General features: G+C 36.9%; 2 protein-coding genes across 2 annotated transcripts; one reads left to right on the top strand and one right to left on the bottom strand.

The window, feature by feature from the left end:
* Nucleotides 1–2,428: 2,428 nt before the first annotated feature.
* LOC308352415 (uncharacterized protein) lies at nt 2,429–3,391 on the bottom strand. Its single transcript, XM_080818678.1, has one exon. It carries the CDS (start codon nt 3,335–3,337, stop codon nt 3,038–3,040), a length of 300 nt encoding a protein of 99 aa, XP_080674804.1. The 5' UTR covers nt 3,338–3,391; the 3' UTR covers nt 2,429–3,037.
* A 14,701-nt stretch (nt 3,392–18,092) lies between these two features.
* On the top strand, nt 18,093–23,115 carry LOC308343119 (uncharacterized protein; the record flags this gene model as incomplete). The annotated part of the gene is made up of 2 exons (XM_080804052.1): nt 18,093–18,299; nt 22,915–23,115. 2 exons carry the CDS (start codon nt 18,093–18,095, stop codon nt 23,113–23,115), a joined length of 408 nt encoding a protein of 135 aa, XP_080660178.1.
* Between the last annotated feature and the right edge of the window lie 3,167 nt (nt 23,116–26,282).

Genomic DNA, 26,282 nt, shown 5'->3' with positions numbered 1-26,282 from the left:
GTCAGTCATAGAAACACAAATATCATATTATTTCACTCATGTGTCCAATTTACTAACTGGAATTTAAATAAAATTTTGGAAAAAAAATTGGAAAAAAATATGCTTACCAACATGCATACACCAAATAGCATGCACATCCCCTTTGTGAAGATACGGTTACATGAGGCCAAGACATACATAGAAGCACACTAATAATGGGGGACTTTAAAATAGCACTTTCAGAACAAGACAAATGGAGTGGAAAAGGTAAAATATTTTCAATATTATCAATATAACAATATTATAAGGTAACTTTTATGGTTATATGTTGACTTTTTCCCTAATAATAGAGAATGAACCTTCTTCTCAGCTCCCACAGAAAGTATAAGTTTTGTAAAGTAGAAATACTAGGAAAAAAATACTCTCTGATGTCAGACTTCAAAACTAATGATTAATAACAAAAACAAAGAACAAAAAGCCATTTAAAAATAAAATTAAACAGTGAAAAAAAAACAAAAACAAAAACACCCTTTAACTTGGAAAATAAAAAACGTTCCATTAAAAAGTTCTTGTGTGAGAGAAGTCATACAAATGAATTTGCAGTTTTTAAAATAATTAATAATAATAAAAATGGGCCATAATAGCATCTATGAGAAATATTTAAAGCAGTTTTTAGAGAAAAATTCATAGCATGAACAATTTAATTAGTAAAAATGAAAGGAAATAAATTAATATTTCATAATATTATATTTTATCACACAAACTTTGAGAAAAAACAAAGCAAGCACAGAGAGAAATAATAAATAGTAAAGCAGAAGTTAATGCAGCAGAGAATCAGAAAAAAAGAGATGATTTAAATAATGAACCAAATGAAATATAACAGAACTTGCTAACTGATGAGGAAAAAAAAAGAGACAGAAACCATATTAAAAAATAAACAAGAGGGAACATTAAAATAGAAGAAATTTTAAACATCATAGAGACAACTTTTCAGATCTCTATGCATATAAATTTGAAAACCCATATGAAGTAGATAATTTCCTTGGAAAATATGTATTACTAAAATGAATACCATTAGATTCAGAAATCAAAAACAGTTCTATTTCCTTAGAAGTAATAAAATCATTAACAAAATAATTCACCTAAAAACCAAGATCCACATCATCTTTCAGAATGCTACCAAATTAGAGGACGAGATGGTGCTAATATTACCTACGCTGTTGAAGAGCTGTGAAAATGAAAGACAATTTGCTAATTCCTATGATGGATGAATAACATTGAGTCTGTGGTAGGCAAACTCTCCACATGCCCCCTTGATTCCTACCTCCTGATGCAAATGCTCTTGTGAGTGTGAAGGAAACCTGTGATTTGCTTTGTACCCAATAAAATATGGCAAATGGAAATGGTTGTGTGTGATTATGTCACCTAAGATCATAGCATTCATCTTACTGGAGTCTTTCTTCTTCCTTGCTGGCTCTGAGAAAACAAGCAACCATGTTGGGAATTTACTTAGCCAAGCACGGTAGGCAAGATTTTGCAGCTAAGGATGACTTCAGCAGAAAGCCTGCAAGGGCCTCTTGCCAGAAATCAGAAAGAAAATGGACCTTACATTCCTACAAATGCAATGAACTGAGATCTGCCAACAAAAACTTGAGTCTGAAAGTGAATCCTTCTTCAGTAAGCCTCAGGCGTGACCACAGCCCCATCCCATATCTTGAACTGAAATCTCATGAGACCCTGAAACTTCTCAGACTATATCTGAAATACAGTTATCTAAATATTATGGCCCACCATGCATGCCAAACAGTTTTATAATTTATCACCAGCTTGGGATGTAAAAGATTATTGAACTATTCCTTGGGTTATGTCTTTCATACCTTTAAAGTGCATGTCTATTTTTTTTTAAAGATTTTATTTATTATTTTGACAGAGATCACAAGTAGGCAGAGAAGCAGGCAGAGAGAGAGGCGGAAGCAGGCTCCCTGCCGATCAGAGAGCCCGATGCGGGGCTCGATCCCAGGACCCTGAGATCATGACTTGAGCCGAAGGCAGAGGCTTTAACCCACTGAGCCACCCAGGTGCCCCAGTGCATGTCTATTTTTAAATGATATCTTTAAAATGGAAGATTAAAAGAAGAGAAAGATAGGGTGTCTGGGTGGTTGGTCAGTTAAGCATCTGCCTTCAGCTCAGGTCATGATCCCAGGGTCCTAGGATCAAGTCCTTCATCGGGTTTCCTCCTCAGTGGGAGCCTGCTTCTCCATCTAACCCTCCCCCCTGCTCATGCTCTCTCTCTCTCTCTCCTGCTCTCTATCAAATAAATAAATAAATAAATAAATAAATAAATAAACAAATAAAATCTTTAAAAAAAAAAAGAAAAAACAAGAGAAGAGAAGTATATAGCAACAATGTTCATTTATTTTAAGGAACATGAATAAGGAAGTTTGGGGAAATTAATTTTTTTTCTTTATTATGTGTTATATGTCAGGCAATGCTTAACCTAACATATAAGTAATTCTTGATTTAGTGTTAACATTCACCTAGCATAAGACATTATTCCCTCAGTATCAGAGGAGGAGGAAACTGAAGTTTAGAAGAAAAAAAGTACTTTTCCAAGACAACTGACCTAAAAATAATGAGAGAAAAATATCTCCCAAATATAGTAATCATTAGCTTTCTTGAAAACAGAAACAAGCAAAAAAATGTTAATCCCAGACATCAAATGACTGACATAAAACCAGCGATGCTGTTTGGATTGAACAAGTTTATTGGGTCAACACAGAAACAGTCTCCAGCATGAATATCATCGAGGCAGTTGCTCTGACACCATCATCCTGACGAAAGCAGAACTGTGGGGGTCACAGGTGAATTTCACCATCTCCCACTTCCTGCATAAATTCAGGGTATCTGTAGGTTTGGTTGTAGGCAGCAACAGACCATGCTAGACTTTCATCTTGCAGGATATCATCACCCAAGGGAAAAGGCTCAGAAGCTTGGGGCTCAGAACTGGTGAATCCCATGTCCAGGTGTGGAGGCTGAGAGTCTCCCATGGTGACCTCAATTAGTAGCAGCCAAAGCCAGAGCCGTAGCCAGAGCCGCATCCATAGCCACAGAGAGAGTGGGAGCGATATCCGTAGCCACAGCCAGAGCCACAGCCAGAGCCACAGCCCAGTCTGCGGAAGCCACAGCCATAGCTGGAGCCATAGCCACAGCCCAGGCCTCCGTAACCACAGCCTCCATAGCCACAGCCTCCGTAGCCACAGCCTCCGTAGCCATAGCCTCTGTAGCCACAGCCTCCGTAGCCACAGCCTCCATAGCCACAGCCTCCGTAGCCACAGCCTCCGTAGTAGCTGCCACACATGGTGTTGGTTGTTGAGGTTGTCCTTGGGTAGAGGAGGAGAGAAGTATCACTTCAGTGTGGACAATTCCCCTGCAGAGACCTTTTATATACCCTTGATGTGGGTGGGATCCACCACACAAGTCATCCCATTGGTTACAAGACCTCTGTGAGTAACTTGTTGACTCCTGGTTTTAGGGTATGGCTTTGGGGGCAATGACATTTGCCATTGTTTAACTACATTGAATCATTTGTGAGTCATTAATAAGGATCGGTTGTCCCAGCTTCAAAACTCTGCTTATGTAAGATCTTCAAGTTGGCAATTTGTAACCAGTCTTTATGACAAGAAATAGCATTTGTGGTAGACATTCTGACCTCCAAATAACCAAACAACCAGGCTTCTTTTGGCCAGCATTCAATAGGTCATAATAATCAGCCTTAACTTGAGATTCTCCATTTCTTCTTTCCTGTTCCAAACTCATTTTTTTTCCTTCAGGGATTTAGTGGCTAACTAGGAAAAGCCAAAAGGTATCACTCAACTTCATGAGACTATTGACAAAAAAACAGTAGTTTGAAATTCTGGAACACCAAGCCTGAGAAAACTGGGCTTTTCTTTTTCATTTACATTAATATTTCCTTTTATGACTCTATTTTTAACCATCAGTTTTTCTATGGTTTCAAATTTATATCCTGAATCTATAGCCTGAAAATAGAAATGAGCTTTTATTTTCTTTATACAATTGTGTTTTCATGAAAGAGTTTTCTTTAAAATTCAACATATTTGTAATATTTGTGTTTTGACTCATAGTTGAATGTAGGCATTTCTTCATTTAAAATAACAATACCAGCAGAGGTGCCTTTCATGACACAAATAGATTTTCGCCAACTAACAACGAAGTCTTGGTAAAAATATCTTGGACTATGAGAAATATACTAATGGCTGGTTGTTGGTTTTTCTTTTTTTTAATGCAATACAGCTCAGAACTTAATTCAATAGTTAAATGAAATAGCCCTCTAAACTTATGTTCTTAATAAGATGACTTGATAGGAGTCAGTAGAGCACAATAGATATGAATAGAATTTCTGAAATCAGCTCTCCGAGTTCAAATCTTACTTCCATCACTTGTAGCTTAGTAACCACTGTAACGATGTGCCTCAGTTGCTCTGTCTGCAAATAAGATAGTAATAATAACACCTACCCCACAAGACAATTTCAAAGGTCAAATTAGCTAGCGTGTGTCCAGCACTTACAACAGTGTCTGGCACATAGTAGGTAGTAGAATAATCTTTGCTATTATTATTACTTATTTCATCCCCTGTTTCCCTGGATATAAGCTTTAGTGGAGAGTGGATGTGTCGAACAGAACTCAGACATGGTTAAGTCCTCATTTAGGGGTCCTGGGTCACTGCAGCTGAAGGAAAAAGAAACCCTAGCTTATGGCTAGGCATCTGAAAGTAGAGAATATCACACTCTAATTTGCCTGAGAAGGAACAAGTCCCATGAGTGACCCAGCAACATAACACATGTGGGTAGAGAATATAACAATTGGTGCCTACCCAGATGGCTTTGAGCTCAGACTCATTATTTTCCCAAGCACAAGGAAAAACCTTGATGGCTGTAGAGCCATGCACTGAATGACGGGGAATACATTGACTAGAGGAGTCTTTTGGCTAATGGCCATGGGAATAGCAGTCACACATGTCTGGTAGGACAGATGAAAGTACTCCCTTCCAATCAATAGCATCCGTCTACACATTGGAGTCCACCTCAGGAGAAGGAGGAGTGGTGAAACCTTTAAGTCAATTGAGCTTTCATTCTGCAGACTAGTATGTTATTGAACTTTGTTATTTACCTGGAAGGGACAAGAATAAATGTTTTGCCATCTAGTGGAAATGGTGACACAAGATAGAATTTGGTAAAATATGAAAAGAAAGCATATTTGTACACTTGTAAAGTTTTTTTCTGAAGAAGTGTTACCTGAAGGGTGCCTGGGTGGCTCAGTTGGTTAAGCATCTGCCTTCGGCTCAGGTCATGATCTTGGGATCCTGGGATGGAGCCCTGCATTGGGCTCCCAGCTCAGCTGGGAGTCTGCTTCTCTCTCCCCTTTGCCCCTCCCCCCAATCGTGCTCTTTCTCTCTCAGCTCTCTCTTTCTCAAATAAAATAAAATAAAATGTTATCTGAAATATGTATTTAAAATAAAATGAATTGTTTTATCCTTAAAAGAAATATTGGACAATATTATATATCTCATAATTTAAATAAAACTTACCCCTTAACACTTCTTTCAAAGCTAAACAAGCGTAACTTTTCAACCTCAATGGGCAGATGAATTTGACATTACTAATATGCCCAAAACAATTGGAATCAATTTCTGTGATTTCATAGAATTTCATTACAAACTTTAAATTTGAGCCCCCAGTGAGAAAACCAAATCAGAGATCCATCATTCAATGCACATGATCTGACCATGAAAATCTTGACACAACAGCAGAGTAGTTGTGGCTATAAAGCCCTCTCTATCCTTAATGAAATGAGAGATCTATGAGCGTTTTGTTGTTGGTGTTGTTCATGGGTAATGCAAAATAATTTGTGATAAGAGGCAACATTGCCCATGATTTCCCATACCTACTACTAAGGCTATATAAAAGACCTTATGAAGATAGTGATATTCAAACTCAGGTAAGTATCTTCCTCTTCTGCACCATCCTCCCTGACACCACGACCTGCTATGGGGGCTAAGGCTATGGTGGGCTTGGTCGTGGCTACAGCTATGCCTATGACTGTAGCTACCATGGGTATGGTGGCTACAGATATGGCTGCTGCCACCCATCTTGCTATGGAAGATATGGGTCATATGGATTCTACTGGAAAATTCTAGAATGACTAGACCTACCAGATTTGTCCTCCCATGAAACATGAGTTCTGCTGCTGGTCTTGTTTATCCCATCCCATCTCTGCAAAATAGCAAAAATCTAAATCTAGGCTATTATGAAAGAAGTTCACATGTCATTTTTCTCTGGTTCCTTTGTGCAAGATCATAAAGAATATCTTTTAAAATGCAACAGAAATTTCTCCTTGGTCTATAACTACGTCTTTCAATAAATTTAATCTTTTTGCAAAGATGATACGCTTTCACATTTATTTATTTTCACTGTCACTTTTGCATACGGATGATTATAAGATAAAAATGTGTGTGTAACTGCTCTCCCAAGGGAGTGACGCTACTTTCCTCCATTTGCTTTTTCTTTTTCTTTTTTTTTTTTTTTGGTCCCTCTACATGTTTCCTGTACTATTTAAAGCTGAGTTTCTATGTGACACAGCTGATTGTTTCCTCCTCAGTAAATTTGGCTTCTCTTTAATTCACAGGCCAGATAGTTCAAAACACACCTGAATTCTGATAGCTGTACGGGGCTGGCTGTCTGCCCTTGGTTCCCCAGAACACAGATGAACACACCCACATTTTAAGTGGTGCTTCTGTGAGTTTTCCAGGCGTCGGCTTTCTGATAGCTTCACAAGAAAGCTTCTCCGATGCCTGATGTCATTCCCACAGAATTGATGTCCGACCTGGAATGGGACATAGGGAATGCTGTACCAGCACTGAGAGCCTGGCTGTCTTTAGCAAATCTTTTTATGTGAAATCATTTTGATTATGAAGTCCATTTCATATGTTCATTCAGCCTTTCATTCATTCAACACTCAGTGTATAAAGAATGCCAGGCACACTGCTGTGTTGGGAAGAGAACATTTTGTAAATGATTATTTGAGATTGTTTCCATTGTTACGTCATGAGTTGTTGTTGTTGTTTTTAAAGATTTTGTTTATTTATTTGTGAGAGAGAGAGAGAGAGAGAGGACAAGTGGGTGGGAGGGGCAGAGAGAGAGGGAGAAGCAGGCTCCCTGCTGAGCTGGGAGCCCCATGTGAGGCTGATCCAGGACCCCAAGATCACGACCTGAGCTGAAGGCAGACATTTAACAGACTGAGCCACCCAGGCACCCCACATTACTGTTTTATATAGATGTACCATCTGTAAGGCACTAATATCTATGTAATAATAAAATGTGAAAATAGAATATTCTAATGTTTTTAAATTTTTCCAAATGAAGAGTTTAAGTGGGTTTTGTCCCTATTTATACGAAAACAAAGCCTCTCAAAATAATTTGCCAAAACAAACTGTTGAAATTAAGGAGGATATATATTTATTAGTCAAATTTCAAAAATAAATCATACAACTAGATAGTGGGATTCAGATTGATTCAAATTTTTTTTAATGATTTGATGAGTATAATAAATAATATATTTTTTCTAATAATTATAATATAGAACCAAAACTTCAAATCTCTATATGAAAAAAATCCTAAAAATTTTCCAGCATGTTAAAGCATAATCTATCATAATATGAGTTCTTATTGGTATAAATAATTTCATGTTTTATAATAAATTATTACTTATCAGTAATTCATGCATGAAATAGATAATAAGTAAATAGTCATATTTAAATTTTGGAATCAGTTTCCAAATAGTTACTGGTCTAGCTTTCTTTCTTGAAAGTTTGAAGAACACTGGTCTATACAAGGGCTTATCAAATTGTGGTCTGTTGACACCAGCAGGATCCAAAGACCCTTTTCTTTTTCTTTTTTTTTAAATTTTATTAACATATAATGTATTATTTGCTTCAGGGGTACAGGTATCTGAATCATCAATCTATACAATTCATAGCATACACCATAGCACATACCCTCCTCAATGTCCATCACCCAGCCACCCTTTCCCTATCCCAGCAACCCTCAGTTTATTTCCTGATATTAAGAGTCTCCTATGGTTTGTCTCCCTCCCCGGTCCCACAAAGACCTTCTCAAGGGATTCATAAGCCCCAAACTATTTTCATAATATATATATTTGCCTATTCCAACCTAATAAGCCCATGACTATACACCAGAGTTTTCCAGCTCAGTGCTATGTCTGACACATGACCCCAACAGACTGAACACAGAAGCAGATATGAGAAATCCATATCCCATGTTTCTTCTGCCACTATTTCAAGAAAACATTCCTTGAGAAATGAAATGATGATTTTAAAGCCAATTTGAATATATGAGAACCCAAAAGGTGGAGGAGGGAGGACACCCAGAATGAATATTTGAATTTCTAAATAAATGCTTCATTACATAATATAATGGTGCATTCCCATAGAAAGTCATGGTTCACAAAGAGATAAAACTCTCAGGGTGAAAAAAAAAAATGCAGCTTTACATTAGCACTTTAATGTAAATATAGTCAGTTCATCCTTAGTAGTAGTAGAAAACATTTGGTGTGAGGAGGTATTTGCCTGACAGAAAGGAATCATATAATTTAAAAGATATTGTACTTCAAGTAACTCCTCACTTTTATCACTTCCTCACTGAAATAGACATAACCTCAGTCCATTAATTGTATGTCTCAATATGCCATAGAAATTACTATTTTGAGAGAGGAAAAAAAAAAAAGACGAAAACTGGGTCTAAGGGCTTGGATATCAACATTTCAAGGAACCTGAGTATAGACTTTAATAACAAAACCAGAGTGAGAAGATCCCTAAAATACAAGAACCTAGTTAAGGACATGTGACATGATTATTGGATTCCAAGAAAAATAGTTAATAATATTTGCTATAAGGACATCTCCTTGTTATTGACACAAGTTTTTTAGGAAGCTTTCTTATTAAACTTCACCTGAAATATGAGGTCATACTGCTTCATACACCACTGAAGTTGTGTAAAATTCCATATGCAGATGCTGACGTTCAAATGGAGGAAAATAGTTCCCTGTTCCACAATGGAAACCTCTCCTCCTGTACCATGCACTATTACAGCAACCATTATGGCCGTCTGCCCTGTGGCTCTGGCTCTGGCTCTGGCTGTGGGGAGAGTGGTTGTGGGCATGGCTGAGGCTGCCCACCTTGCTGGGGCACATGGTGGCCTATGGATTCCACGGAGGAACATCCAGAGCAGCTCAGTCTACCGGACTCCTTCCCCTGTGATTTCCTAACTCTGCTTCCATGGTTTTCCACAAGAGTAATTCTATTATTATATTCTATGCAAACTGCTACAAGCCCATCCATGAAAACCTGGAAAGCACAAAGTTCAGATCTGATGTACTTCTCAAGTGATGAAAATAGCCAGGAATGTGTCAAATACTACCAAGAACTTTTATCTTTGATATTGTGTTCACAACATAACTTTTCTATTTTTTTAAAGATTTCATTTATTCATTTGAGAGAGAGAGAGAGTGTGTGTGAGCCCAAGAGGGGGAGGGTCAGAGACAGAGAGAGAAGCAGACTCCCCGCTGAGCAGGAACCACAATGTAGGCTTGGTCCCAGCACCCCTGGATCATGACCTGAGTTGCAAGACAGACGCTTAACCAACTTAGCCACCCAGGAACCCCTATCTTTTCTATTTTTGATCAATATATTTCATAACGCAAGATGTTGAGTTCAGTAAAAAATCTTTTTCCATATTCAGTATTATTGCATTTTATTTATATTGATTTGTATAACTCTATGGGGAACCGCCTTTGGACCCTGACTTTGTTGTTATTCTGAAATAATCATTTTTCAAAAAATAAGGATATGGCCATCAGTCCTTTATAACAACGTCCTATAAAAACTTTGCTTTCATATATATCTATAGGCAACCCTACTGTTCATACATAAATAAGTTAAATGCCATTTCATACAATAATAGCACCATTTCCTATTAACATGTACTAGGGGTATCATAATGTCTTTGGCTGTTTTTCTAAAACCCCAGTTAGGTCATATCATTCAAATAGGTGCCTTTGGATGTGTGTAAGTGCTTTATTCTGCCTCTCCTACTTCTTCCTATTCCTCTGAGTTCAACAGTAAAAGAGTAAAAGACAGATCTGCATACCTGGTGGTTCTGTTCTCATTTTAGAGATCTATCACAAAAAGCCATCTGGCTCCCTTCTTGGTAAACAACGTTTCAGCAAACTAGATCACCTTTCATTTGCATTAGGGATATTAACCTTGTTCTTCCAACTTCTAATTTGAAGAAAACAAAACTTTTCTCAATTATTCTAGCTTTCTTCCCCAAGCAAATGAGGAAAAGGAATCTCTGTAAGACTCCAATGAAGAACAATGTCTCTGAACATCCAGACAGTATTCTCAGATATCGACACACATGGCTGAAGGCACTCTAGATATTTCAAAAATGTATTATTATTTGAAGGACTTTTGGGCAATGTGTACACTTTATATTATATTATGTTATATTTTAAGAAGTTCTATTTCATTTTCTCAGCAACTGAGCCACTCAAGGAATTCTCCTCCAATTTTCCTTCTGGGATGGTGGACATTTCTCAGTGGCCCCGTAAAACTGACACTTACTCAAGTAATGAGTAATAAAAAGATATTTCACACAATATCACTGATAAAGAATAATAGCCTTGTGGCGAGGAGAGTTGCTGGCACATGCTATGTGCCTAGTAAATATTTTTAATAAAAAAATAAACAATAATGAATAATGTTGAAAAATGTTTCCCTGGAATTTTATATTCTGTTTTAGCAGAAAATGAGAAAGTAGGGATATAAAGTATCTCCAGGGTCTTGATGCACTGATAATGCTATTTTTCCCAAAAAGTATCAATTGTCTTTTTATGGGCTCTCAGTGGAGTACTCAGAATGGAATATAGTTTTATCATAAGAAAACAGGGACATTCTCTGTCCCTCACTCAGCTATGTTATGACTAAGAGACTGAGGACAATGAGTATTACAAATCACTCTCAATACTTAGGTAAGGAAGACCAAAACCACCTCTTAAAATAAGAGTAAGATAACTGTTTAATATGTAATGAATTAAATTTATTAATTCAACCATGTTTATCTACACTACCTATCAAGAGAGATTCTATTTGAATACCGTTGCATATAGCTAGATTTCAGTCAACAGCATTGTGCCTTCCGCCTTTAGCTTTTTTCAAACCAACCTCTTTTGTTTCGTTCTTCTGGCCAGTGTCAGTAAGAAGCACCTCAAATACTGAATTTAAATGTTCATCTTAAAGCCTTACCTGGTTCAGAACCTCTCCTAAGAGAGAATTTAGCTCTTTCATAACTAAGAAATGTTCTCTGTCTGCATCATACATACCCTTCCAGTTGCCTTCAGAATAGAATTCAAAACTCATGCAAGTCATCACATGCCCGCTATGCTGATATGCGACTGCTTTGGGAGGACCCTTTGTTCCAGAGCCCCTCACCCCCCACCCCAGGGCAACGGTTAAGATGGGTGGAAGTCAGAAGGTGAATGAGTAGATAAGTCTCCAGATCTCTACTTGGACTGATGAGAGGAGCACTATACTGAAACAAATTTGACACACAGCAACGGAGAAAAGCAAAAAATCCTGCCATTTTACCCAGTCTCTGTAACAGTTTGAGATGTAATTGATATACACACACAAAATTGCACAGATTGAAAGTATACAACATAATGATTTTGGGGGTATTATTATACCCATAAAACCATCATCACAATCAAGGTCAAAGACATGTCTATCACCTCCAAAAGCTTCATCCTGCTCTTTTGGGGTTTTTTGTTATAGAGGTGAGAGCACTTAACATAAGACCTACACTCTTACCAAAATTTTGAGTGCACAATACAGTGTGACTAACCACAATTCTGTACAGAGTTCTCCAGAACTTACCTTGCATAATTGAAACTTTATACCCCATTTCCCCCTCCCCTTAATATTTGTCTACCATCATTCTTTTCCCTGTTCCTATGAATTTGACTATTATAGATGTCTCACATAAGAAGAATCATGCACGATATCCTTCTGTGACTGACATATTTCACTTATCAAAATGTCCTCCAGGTCATCTATGTTGTCACAGTGACAGAATTACCTTCCTTTTAAGGCTAAATAATATTCCATTATGTGTACTACCACATTTTTTAATCCATTCATCCATCAAAAGAACTTTCAGGTTGTTTCCATATCTCAACTTGTGAATAATGTTGCAATGAAAGTAAGTGCAGATATCTCTTGAGATCCTGATTTCAATCATTTTGGGTATATATCTGGATGTATGCCCAGAAGTCAAACTGCTGGATCATATAATAGCTCTGTTTTTAAATTACTGAAGAATTACCATTCCTTTTCTCCATAGTGACTGTACCGCTTTACACTCCCGCCAAAAGTTTACAGAGATTCCAATTGCTCCACATACTTTTAATACTTGATAGGGGGGGGAAAAAAAAAAAATATATATATATATATATATATGTCAGTGTTTCACTTTTTTTTCAGTGTTTCACTTCATAACAAAATTGTAAAATTTTCCAGAAACAATAAAAAAGTAACATAATTACCAGTATTTTAATAAATACTGGTGCTTTTACAAGGGTGTTTGAGCATACATCTATTCAGTTGAAGGAATATTCTCCCAGGGGAAAGGAATCATGCAAAAAAACACATAGGCATCTGACAGAATTTTTACTTTAGCTAAAATATATGCCTATGAAACTCTAAACTCAAGTGAGAAATCATCATTCTTTAGAAAGCCCATAAAACCTGGTCAAAGAAATTTCACTAACTAGTTTGATGAAGATTTGAAAATATAGCTATTATTTATTATAAGACTCATATGGTTCAATTGTGAGAATTCTGACATGAAAGAAAAAAAAAATCTAGCCCATGAGAGTCTCTTTGCCTAAAAGAAAAGGCATGAGCTTAAGGAATTTTTCTGGCATGAATTAGTGTGAATTTTGAGTTCCACACTTTCTGTGGTTTGTCCTACCCACCACTGAAGATAAATTAAAGCCCTGGGAAGATGGTAGACATTTCCACTGGGGACGCTTATTCTAGTGATCAACTGAATCTTTCATTCCTGCCACAAGGCTGTGGCTCTGGCTGAGGCTCTGGCAGACATGGATACGACTGCTGCTGCCCATCATCCTGTAGCAGATACTAGTCCTATGGATTTTACTGAAAAACCTCGGGAGGTACTCCAGGACTCTCTTTTTGCATTTTCTGAATCCACTTTCCGAGTCCTTTTCTTTCAGAAGTAGTGATTCTCTCATTCTAGAATACTTGGGAAGGAGAGATAGTTGCAATTCTACATCCATCAGTTCAGTGGAATAAAATCATCTGGAATGTCTTGCTTTACAAAAGAAACTTCTTCTCTTGTTACTGCATTACAATTACTGCTCTGCATACATTTAGTTCAACATTCTTCCTGTGAAACATTTATTTCAATTTTCAATAAAACCTCCTGTATTGAAAATAATGCTTTTTTTTACATTACTTTTGTTACATCTGTTGCATGCACATGAGTGTGTATTTTTTTGATAGCAACATCACCTATCTTAATATGCTAAAAAATTAAAGTCTAAGAATAAATTATTTCGAAGTGAAATTTGTTTTTGATAAAGCTGTAATCACTGCAACCACCTGATTATATTTAAACATTAGCCTGTATGTTGAGTTTTTAATTAACGGATAAAAATCCCACTCCAAATGACACTCCTATTTCCAATCATCATATTCTACACACCTCTGTCTCTGATTATTTCCTTACACCTCATATTACACACCACCCTGTGGTTCCTGATGGTTGTACTTGGATTTTCCATTTCACGTCCTTTAAGTGACCCTCCATATCCCACATTTAATAGTAGCCCACAGAGCAGATGTGTATATCATATTTGTCTTCAAGAATTTCTAGAAAGTGCCACCCCATTACCACATCAGCACATCAGACAAAAGAAATTAAATCAGTGCTTTCATGGAATGGTGATTTTGAATTTCATATTTCCAATATCTATTACGAACATATCAAAATTTATTTTTAGATTAAATACGACTTTCCACCAGACCCTATCAGAAAAAAAATTAGTAGAATGGAATTTCAACATCACTGTATTGAAGACTTATTTTGACCTAACAACTTGTATGATTTGACCTTTGTTTGAAACTATAAACTTTTCCCCAAATGATTAAAAAAAGCATAGCCATTTTATCAATATGAAATATCAACATGTTATGTGTCACAAATATTATTCCTTAAGAATAATATACAAGGACAAGCTACTCTTTAGGAATTTCAAATTTATATAGATTATTTTTTTTAAACTGGATCATAAGGTTAGACGACATTTATGGTTTATTATACATATTTAGAAGTCTTTTCTCATTTTTCTCAGTAGGTAAAATATTTTAATCTATGTATCCATCTCATATAATGGAATTTTCTTGGCTTTCTAAAAATACCACAGCCTTGAGGCACCTGGGTGGCTCAATGGGTTAAGCTTCTGCTTTCGGCTCAGGTCATGGTCTCAGGGTCCTGGGATTGAGCCCTGCATAGCTCTCTGCTCAGCAGGGAGCCTGCTTTCTCCTCTCTCTCTCTCTCTCTGCCTGCTGCTCTGCCTACTTGTGATATCTCTCTCTGTGTCAAATAAATAAAATCTTTTTAAAAAATAAATAAATATAAAATAAAAATAAAATAAAAAATACCACGGCCTGTTTTGAGAGAAAAATCAAATAACATTAAGAAAACAAAGCCATTTATAGAATTCATGTGGTTCCAGCACCCAAGACAAAGCCTAGAAGTATGACAGGTTTGAGTTTTGTTTTTGTCTCCTGGTTTTTTTAAATGAATAAATGGAAAATAAATTAATGAATAAATAAGGCTGACAATCTTTTGTCAATGTTTTATGCCGCTTTTTAAATGCTCTCAAATTAAGAGCTTACTTTAAAAATTAATAGCATGTGAAAATACATGGCTGTTCAGGTGTGTGCACATTTATTCCCTCCAGATCCTCAATGATTCTATTTTGTATAATTGACATTCTATTTTGTCTAATTGACTCTTCTCATGTTAAGCTCAGAGGGGAAGATGAATTTCGTAGCAACACAAAGTAGTGGGTTTGTACTTCACCATCCTTTACCTATGTTCAGAAGTACCTGGAAGACAAGTGTACGATATCAAATCCTCTGGTGTTTCTGATGAAATAATTAGACAACTGTGTGCTTAAAATTGCCTACTAAAATAGAGCAAAATTACTGTTTTATACATAATTGGAAAAACATCACTAATTCACTTATATGTTCATATATTTTACCTTTCTTGAATGATACTGTATGCATACGTTGTTTCAGTAGTTTTCAGCCAGTTGGATACATACCAGTTCCCTTTATGGTTCGTACTTGGATCCAGCTAATGTTGGTTAAAAAAAACCCAGCTCAGTTAGGAAAATCAAATGTGCATTTAAAAATGAAAACCTAGAGCATGGTCTCCTATAGACAAGGAATTCTTTTTCTTTATGCATCAAGAGCTACACCCAGTTGATTCCCAAGCATAACCACATCTGTTCCATAATGCATGTATCCCCCACCACTATTCAGCTAACCTGTGTTAGCTTTCTGAAGCTCCCCACCAATATATAATAAACAAAAGAAACCCTGGGGACCTAGCAGTGGTAAGGAAGAAAGACAAAACAGAACACAGCTCCACCAGAACCAGAGGACTCAGCCTCCTCATTTCTCTTATTTACATCAGTGACACTTGATCCCACTGTGACAGATGAATGCATGAAATGCCATAGGAAATAGACTGTCTGAATATGGAGCCATCGTGCTTTAATGGAAAGGAATATAAGACAAATGCCAAGTTGTGTAGGTAAATGGTCAACTTCACATATATACTCAAACACAAACATTAAAAATTAATGCAAATATCAATATATTAAAAAAATTAATGTAAATATCAATGAAAGAAGAGGTGTCTTTATAATAGGATGGAAATGTACTTGCAGTTAGTCAATTACTCATCATCATTAATCAGTGAGAAACACTATCTAGAGTTGAAAATCTTTTGCTGTAGTAAAAATAATTCATAAAATTTATAGACATGTGTCTCCAAGTAACTTTCTTCTTCTAACCACCCATCTCATATATGATTATGTATTGGACATTAATATTCTTCAAATGAAAATAGGGGGAAAAAACAATAAGGTCTTTTATGCTTGTGGAATTACATGGAGTCTGATCCAAGATGTTAAATATATTTTTATAGAGTTCACAGAGTGGACAAACCTGTTATCATATAATAGAACCCTACCACAAGGCAAGTGAATAGATTGTGAGAAACCAGACATTATAACTAAGTAGTCACGGCTTAAGGGATGCACTTCACATAAATGAAAAAAATAGAGATTCATAGGGAGATTTATTGCGAATTAGTCTGAAATATGAGTCAACATTGACTGTGGTTCGCCATATCTACTATTTACATTATATAAAAGATCCTATGAAGATGGTGACATTCAAACTCAGGAAACTTATTTTATGCTCCTCCATTGAACCTTGCACTACTAACACATATGTTACTATTGTGGTGGTCATGACTACAGTTATGGTGGTCTGAGAGGTAATGATAGAATTTTTAAGATCAACATCACAGAACTTCTAGCAGTAATGGGTCTATGTACTATCATCAAGTGTAAAAGTTAATAGATAAAATTTGTCGGAAAAGATCATGTCACAAACTCAATTAAAAATCCCAACATTACTAAATGTGAAGCAGTGGGAGAACCAGACACCAGGTGCCCCCTAGTATTATAGAAAAGAGTACTACAAAGCATCTATACAGCATTTTTCTTGTCAAATTAATAAGAAGAATCACTTCAACCGTCTACACCTACCTACCAGGATAGCGATGGTATAAGGGATAGAGGAACAGAAGAAAAGAAAATCAAGGTAGACACCAGCCACATCCAAAATTTAAGAATTCTACAGGGCAATAATATGGTCTTGTTAAAAAAACAAAATGCATGAAGAAAAGGATTGGAAAAGAACCGTATGTCTTTAAAAAGAGTTAAGAGACAATATGTCTAAATGTGAGTCCCAACGTGAAAAAATTCACAGTAAAAATTTATTTATGAAACAACTGAGAAAATCTGAGCATGAATTAAGTATTAGGGAATGCTAAGGAACTTAAAAAAAATGTCTGTGTGACAATGGTATAATTTTATATCTTTTAAAAGCTCGCTTTGTGATAGACATACACACTGAAGGACTTATAAGAAAAATGCTACTTGTCTTAGATTTGTTTTAAAATATTCAGCAAGAATAACAATAACTACAAAAAGGAGAGAAGGAACTGATAGTGGAATACTGACAGATATTAAATCCTGCTGATAAGTTTATAAAGCTTCAAAATACAACTCTATATACCTTTATGCCCACATGAAATTTACTTATGAAAGTAAATAATAAACATGAGAAGTTTGCCTGACTCTACTGAATAAGCTCTGTCATTAAGAAAGTTATTTTTCATTTTATGGAAGACCCTCATATAATATATCAGAAGAAAACGATAGAATTTTAAAAATCAACATTTCATTGTCAATGATTAAACTAGATAAAAATTGGTAAATTGGTTCAAATATTTTAAGCAAAATTGAAAAAAAAAAAAAAAAAACCTGATCAGGGTTTGAAAAAGAGTATAAGAAAAACACATCAAAGGCATGTAATTTGATTGTAGGGAAGCTGACTCAACAGCCAAGTCATCCCAAGTCATCCTGCGCAGGCGGGCCTCACCTTGCCTAATGAAACAAAGACTCAGGAAGTGTACTGATGTAAATTAGTAGGAAATATGTGGTCAACAAGTCCTGCGATGTGTCCCACCCACTGAGGGTACATATAAAAGGACCTGTGCAGATGGTGGCGTTCAAACTGACAGAAACTGATTCCCTGCTCCTCAGCAAAACCCTCCACTCCTGAAACCATGTCTTACTACGGAAACTACTACGGTGGCCTCGGCTGTGGCTATGGTGGCTGTGGCTATGGTGGCTGTGGCTATGGCGGCTGGGGCTACGGCGGCTATGGATGTGGCTACGGTGGCCTGGGCTGTGGCTATGGCGGCTGGGGCTATGGCGGCTATGGATGTGGCCACAATGGTGTGGGCTATGCCTGTGGTGGTTATGGATATGGCGTCAGCCGCCCATCTTGCTGCAGAAGATGCTGCGGACTCTACTGAGAAGCTTCCAGAGAAATTCAACCTACGGTTCTCCTCCAGCTGCCTGAATCTGCCTCCATGATTCTTCCTATGAATAATTCCATTTTCTATTCCAAAATGTCAACATCATCCTAAGATATCTACAAAGATAAAATAAAATAAGTCAGATTCTGCAAACCTTACTAGAGTCACTGAAATCATATGGAATGTTTCAGATTTTTTAAAAGCTTTTCCTTTGATATTGCATTGCCTTTCAATTTCTTACCTTTTCGATCAATAATCTTATGTGAGAAAAGTTTAGAATAATTTTAATAAACATTTATCTCATTGAAAGTACTTGTTGCATTTATATATTTTTTTCATCATTTGCATGTGTGTGTGTGTATTTAAATAATTCAGTTTAGGGGTGCCTGGGTGGCTCAGTGGGTTAAGCCTCTGCCTTTGGCTCAGGTCATGATCTCGGGGTCCTGGGATCGAGCCCCACATCGGGCTCTCTGCTCAGCGGGGAGTCAGCTTCCCCCTCTTTCTCTCTGCCTGCTTCTCTGCCTACTTGTGATCTCTCTGTCAAATAAATAAATAAAATCTTAAATAATAATAATAATAATAATAATTCAATTTAATATTGCTTTTGGGGGATTAATATTTTCAAATGGCTTTGCAACACTGCCACATCTTAATGCTAGACATGAAGGGGGAAGATCATATGAGAAGTCATAATCACAATAACAGAAGTAATATAAGCCATTGCCTTAAAAGCTTCTGGCACATAGAGGACACTCAATAAAATATTGCCTAAATGATGGAATATTGCTGTCTTAAATGATGGAACAGAGCAAAAACCATGCAATAACATTTTAAATATTTATTTATTTATTTGAGAGCGAGAGAGAGAATGCACAGCAGCAAGGTAAGGGGCAGGGGGAGAGAGAGAAAATCTCAAGCAGACTCCCCTCTGAGCATGGAGCTCAACCTGGGGCTATCATATGGTTTCACTTACTTGTGGAGCATAAGGAATAACACGGAGGACATTGGGAGATGGAGAGGAGAAAGGGAGTTGGGGGAAATCGCAGGGGGAGACAAACCATGAGAGACTGTGGACTCTGAGAAACAAACTGAGGGTTTTGGAGGGGAGGGGCATGGGGGGATGGTTGAGCCTGGTGGTGGTATTATGGAGGGCACGTATTACATGGAGCACTGGGTGTGATACATAAACAATGAATCTTGGAACACTGAAAAAAAATAAAATTAAATTAAGTTGTTAAAAATAAATAAATAAATTCCAGTTATTTAAAAAAAAATGTTTTACCTTTTATGCTGTTTTAGCCTTCAACAATCTAGCCTCGTAAATATTGCTGCATTGCATTTACCTTCATATTTCCATTCTTTTGCTTTTTCTGATTATGTGTGTGTATGCATGTGAGAGAATGGAATGGAGGGAGAGAGAGAGAGAGACAAATGACAGACAAGCAGAGAAAATGAGGCAGAAACCAAGATGAGAGAACAGACTGTCTTGGGCTATCTCTGAACTTTTGCTGTAACTACAAATTCAAGGATCTGAACATCCGTTCTTTCTATCTCAGAACATATGTAACCCAGGCTTCCATGTGAATCAGCAGCTACTACTGCATCTGCTCAGGCTATCAAATTGCTTTTCTAGGCCAAACTATTTTTAAAGATTTTATTTATTTATCTGACAGAGAGGGGGGGGGGAAGGGAGAGGCAGATTTCCCACTGAGCAGGGAGCCGGTTGTGGGACTGGATCCCAGGACTCTGGGATCATCATCTGAGCCAAAGGCATATGCTTAACCGACTGAGCCACCCAGGTGCCCCAGGCCAAATTTTTAAATGACACTTCTGCCCACCAAAATCGTCCTTTTCCTCATCACTACATTTAAAAACCTCTGCCTTTGTCCATTTTTGATTACTTAAGTTTTGGCTGAGTTACTTAAAACTATGCATCAAAAAAGAGATCATTTGCTCCTCACACCTCACAGGCTTCTACCTATATTGTGCATGCCGTCCACGAAATAGTTCACGAAACATTCTGTGCTTGGTGGCTGCTGACTGCCTGACATTTGATGTCCAAGTCCTCCAGGAAGGACCTGGTCACTGCTCACCACCTCATCATCATGGTTTTCAATGCACTGAGTTACCACCTCCCCTTCCCACTTTGTTTAGGCCCATATTTAAAACCTCCAAAACGAATGTGCCCTCTTACCCTTTTTTTTTCTTAAGAAATTTCATGACATCGGAAAATGGTAAAGAGACAACAGAGGTTTATGGAATCCGTTATCAGTCAGACAAAGATCACTATGATTAAATGGGCCTTCTACTTCCTTTTCAAGAAATTGCTACATTTTGCTCAGAAAAAAAAAATAGTTTGGCCATTATCCCATTTGAAAAGTGAAACCTACCAAAAAGATTCAGCTTGATAACATAGATGACAAGCATCGTTTTGATAACTGAAAATCTCCCTTAATGATGTGAAGAGATTGTGTAGTAAGTCTTCATCCAACGCAGGAAAATAATGATTTGTTTTCCAATTCCAGAAGAAAGCAAATTTATTTTTCTTTACAATGCTGGAAGTTTCTCTACAGTCCTTTTACCACTTCTGGTCTCTCATGCTGTGAATGAGAAGGTCAGTGATATGAGGAAACACTGGAAAAATAACCGCTATCACATAATACAATGTCTTAAAAATGCTGGCCCATGGTTAGCAACAGATAAGTAACAACTGAGTGGTTGAAAGAGGCTGAAAAACCTATGTAAATTTTTCTGTGAAGTTTCATATAATCAGAAGTCTGAGGGAAAGCAGGATTCTTCATCCCATCTATATACCTATTAATACTCTCAATGTTCAAAGCAGTGTTTATGGGGTCAGAGAAAATGTCAGTTTGGCAGCTATATAGTCAGGAAGCTTCTCCCCCCACCTTACAAAATATCCCAATAGCTATATTTAGAGTGAAAATACATAATTCGCATTAATCTATTTGTCAAAACTCATTATCCAAGTAGCTTTTCAAAAGTTTGCATTGTAACACTTGGCTTTTACAAACAAACAAACAAACAAACAAAAACAACAATAAAAACACCCTACATTTGTACTGGTTTTCTCTAACCAAAAGAAATCTGAAAGGGGTTTTTGCTTTTGCAAAGGAAAAAAAGGGCAAAAAGTGAAAATAACACTCAGTGTTGCTTTTGCAGTGAGTCATTACAGGTACAGTCAGCCCCCGGACCTCTGAGAGTGACACCCCTGCCTCCAGATCTTTCCCCAAGACCTCTCAGCATCTCAGTCTCACCCCCAGAGCTCTGAACCCTTTGTCTGTGAGCATCCATGCTTTATCCTGATTTATTTTGTGCATCTGTTAGCAAACTGTGTCCTAAAGTATCAGAAGAGCCTAAGAAAGGTTGTTTTTGTTTTTTTGAGTCTGGGAATGCTCAGGAATTTTTTCATATAAATTAATGATAATTGTTGCTTTGCTTTATGCCATTTCAATTTAAGAAAGCTTTCTTAGGAATATTGTTCTTTTGGACAGTGGAAGAAACCCATCCTAAATAGACCTAAATTTATTTTATGTAAAGTGTATTTTAATGAAATTCAATTATATTTTAATTTTCATTAAAAATTTGAAATTTAAAAAAAGAGAAAGAAAGAAAGAAAAAAGCTAGACCATAGACTCTGCTGTGTTCTCAATGAGTCCTTCCATGACTGAAGATTTCTATCTCCACCAGCACTTCACCAGTCAGCTGAAACTAAGGGAATGAAGAATGATGCAGGGCTCTCTCCGTCTCTCTGATAATACCCACACATTGTTTAGGACACATGTCACTACAGCAAATCTTAGGCATCTGGAAAAAAACAGAAATGACCCATGATAAAAAAGACTTGAGTTGAGGACAGAACATCAAGCTTAGCCTTCATCTGGTTTGCAGATATATCTACAACACCTTCCTATGTGATGACACAAGGAAGCATAAGACATAAACAATTTCTGCCCATAAAATGGTCACACATTTTCTGGAAAGATCAAAGTCATACATAGTAGAGGAAAGGTTGAAAAATGCCAAATATGTCCATATATGAAAGTACTTACCACCATATTTAACGTAACCAATAAATAGTCATATTGAGTTGGAAGGAAGTTTATTTTTTAAGAGTATACAAATATATGTTATATCCATCCTTTATGTGAAAGATTCAGGAAACCCAGTCCTCCAGACAAAGCTCATTTTAAAATTCTTCTTAAAGAATAATGGAAACAAAACCAAACAATGGGATTCCTATTTTCATGTTTTGCATCGTGCTGTGTGATCAAGTCGTATTTTTTCAAATAAATAAATAGAGACTGAGACATCACCTTGAAAATAGAATAAGAGTTTCATTTTAAAGGCCCATAAGTGGTGGAGTCCTGACATAGGAGTAAAATTATCTCAGTTATGAGGGCCCTGTTTTGCCAAGAAATCAAAATATTCATGATGTGGTCTGAAGCAAATTAGCGAGATATAGGACGCTACACTGCCTGTGGTTTTCCCCACCCACCACTGAGGGTGTATAAAAGGCCCTCAGCAGATGGTAGCATTCATATTAAAGAAACCTACCTCCTGCTCCTCTACTGAATCTTCCACTCCTGATACCATGTGTTACTACGGCAACTGTTATGGTGGCCTAGGCTATGGCTATGGTGGCCTGGGCTATGGCTATGGTGGCCTGGGCTATGGCTATGGTGGCCTGGGCTTTGGCTGCTGCCGCCCATTGTGCTATGGAAGATACTGGTCTTATGGCTTCTACTGAGGAATTTTTAGTCTATTGGCTACATCACTTTATTTTACTTGCATTCTCTCCAAGTTTCCTTCATGTGAAAAATTTTTACATGCCTTCCAAAATACTCACTTTGTACCAAACCATCTGAGATAAATAAAGGAAATTCAGCATGCCTATTTTGATTCATTATTATGGATCAGATTGTATTGCAGATTATAAGAAAGGTTTTCCTCTGATATGGTATTATCTTTGTAATGTGACATAAAATTTAATTAAGTTGAATTGTTAATTTTACTTTAAAACATATGTATTAAAGGTGCCTGGATGGCACAGCAGGTTAAGCATTGGACTCTTGGTTTCAGCTCAGGTCATGATCTCAGAGCTGGGAGAGGAGCCCCACGATGGACTCCATGCTCAGCAGGGGGTCTGCTCGAGATTCTCTCTACCTCTCCCTCTGCCCTGCCTCCCTGCATGCTGCACTCTCTCTTTCTCTCTCTCTCAAATAAATAAACAAATCTTTAAAAAGCATACGTATTATTAAATAAACTTTATCTCAATGCAAATATTGTTTTGTTACATTATACTAAATTATCTCCACCAGTTTAGTTTGTATGTTTGTCTATTTGGGTATGATTATTTACATGTGTATGCAGGTGGGGGTGGGGGTACAGTGAAAGAGAGCAGGAAAAACCCAGGGTACTCCTTTTTTCTAAGATTTTATTTATTTATTTGAGAAAGAGAGCACAAGAGCAGAGTGAGGGGCAGAGGGAGAAGCAGACTCCCTACTGAGCAGGGAGTCCAATGCGGAACATGGTCCTAGGACTCTGGGATAATGACTCGAGCGGAGAGCAGATACTTAATCGACTGAGCCTCCCAGGCGCCCCCAAAGTGCTCTTTTGTGGTCTTTATGTGACTAAAATTGAGAGTAAATATACTAATTCTTTCCGAGTGTTCATAAGAAATCTATTTTTATACACAGCTCTATAATCTCTTCTATCATCTCTGTTGGTTTATGTTTTAATCTAAGCTTTAAAAATGGCCAGTACTTACAATAGTTGTATTTCACATCAGAACATTAAAACTTGTGTTCATTTGTATGTTTTGTGTTTTGCAACATCTATGGTTGGACTACATGAGTTAAAGCTCTACTTCTGCTAAATGTGTCTCAATTTTTTTTTTAGTAGTTTGCCCAGGGAATGAATATGGGCATTATCAAATTTAAAATATCAGCACTAGGGGCGCCTGGGTGGCTCAGTTGGTTGGGCCGCTGCCTTCAGCTCAGGTTATGGTCCTGGAGTCCCGGGTCAAGTCCTGCATCAGGCTCCCGGCTCTGTGCAGGGGAGAGGGAGGGGTGTCTGCTTCTCCCTCTGACCTTCTCCCCTCTCATGCTCTCTCTTGTTTGCTCTCTCACTCAAATAAATAAATAAAATCTTAGAAAAAAATCAGCACTAAAACAAAGGCATTCTGCCCTACTGACATGATATCTGAAAAGTATTTCAAAGTATACCAGTTTATTCTATACTTGGAATACACACACATATATATATGAAATGATTCAATATAGATTTATGAAAACCATGAGATACTTTCTTAATGTCAAATTAGTATTAGCTCATTTCATTTTTTACCTAGGGATCTGGTCCTGCTCAAATGTATATGTTATACATATTAAATTTCCCCAGAACTGAATTTATTTTCCATCCTAGAAGCAGTTGTTTTACTTGGGAAACTCAAATTAAAAGCATTAAGTACAGTGAAGAGATAATTTAAAAAAAAAAAAAAAGACCAAGATTCTAAAGACAATTGTAGAAAATTAAGTAAAATTCTGCAGTCCTTGATGCTAGGAGCAGAGCAAACAAGAGATTGCTGGGGAAAAGACTAACAACCAGAGTTTTGGGTGTTATTTTTTTTTTCTTTTTTCAGGGCTGGCAAAACAGAATTGGAGACACAGGATTCTGATAAAAGTGAACTGGCAGAACACTGAGCTTAACAGCCAGCCAGTTTCTCTTTGAGATACTTTCCAAATTCTGAAGTTGTAAGAGTCAATTTCCTAAGATACCAAGCAGACACATTTGAAAATCAGATTTTTTTCCATATCAAGGTGTTGAGGAAATAATCATTAGAGTTCAGGAACTGCCAAGAAGTTCCCCGAATTGGAAGATCCAAAGGAGTACCACTATCACCTGAAAGAAAACAGGTAGACAGGCTCTCACCAAAATTACAAAAATTTTAAGAACCTAATTTTATGTGAGCCTTTGTTGGGATGAAGGCAATCAGAGCTTTGTGAATAACCTAGGACCAAAAACAAAAACAAAAAAGTCTCCGTGATGAAATACAATATCATTCTGGATCATTTTCAACATTTATACAAAACATAGAGCTTGTGGGACCATCTGAAAGAATACAAAAGAAACAATTGACAATATAGGGAGACCAAAAGTTGAGCCATATATTGGATTTGAAAACTAGAAATTTAAACACAGTCATGATTAATTCATACAAGAAACTTAATGAAAAATTGCAAAATAGATGTTATAACTGGAGCAATTCACCAAGGATTCACTTTAAATTCTAGATCTTAAAAAGAAAGCAAATGAACAATGAACAATGTAGTCAGGAATTCAATAGACTAGCTACAAGAAATTTGAATAGTAAGCTTAAAGATAGATTGATAACAGCTATTCTACTGAAGTAAAAATAGAATACTTGAAATGTAAAATACTAAAAAGAGAATAAAGGGCACACCAGACCTCATGAAATAGTAAGAAATGTAACTGGAAAAGGAAAGAATAAAGCAAAAGCCATTTTTGAAGAGAAAATAGTCCATACTTTTCTAAAACTGATGAAAGGTACCAAATCACATATTCTAAAAACTACACTGCCAAGAAGAAGAAGAAGTACAATTAAAACTACATATAAGCCAGAGCACCTGTTTGGCTCAGTCACTAAGCATCTGCCTTAGGCTCAGGTCATGATACCAGGGTCCTGGGATTAAGCCGCACATAGGGCTTCCTGCTCAGGGGAAGCCTGCTTCTCCCTCTCTCAAACCCCCTGCTTGTGTTCCTTCTCTCACTGTCTCTCTCTCTCTGTCAAATAAATAAATAAAATCTTTAAAATTTCATACTAAGCCATAGCAGCATTTTTATAGATATAACTCCTGAGGCAAAGGAAACAAAAGCAAAAATGAACTATTGAGA

Source organism: Martes martes (genome assembly GCF_963455335.1).
Source record: "Martes martes genome assembly, chromosome: 1".
Taxonomy (NCBI): domain Eukaryota; kingdom Metazoa; phylum Chordata; class Mammalia; order Carnivora; family Mustelidae; genus Martes; species Martes martes.
This window is presented reverse-complemented; position numbering and strand designations above follow the sequence as displayed.

Excerpts from the sequence above, each read along its gene's own strand:
- LOC308352415 (XM_080818678.1), bottom strand. The coding sequence starts at position 3,337 with ATGTGTGGCAGCTACTACGGAGGCTGTGGCTACGGAGGCTGTGGCTAT.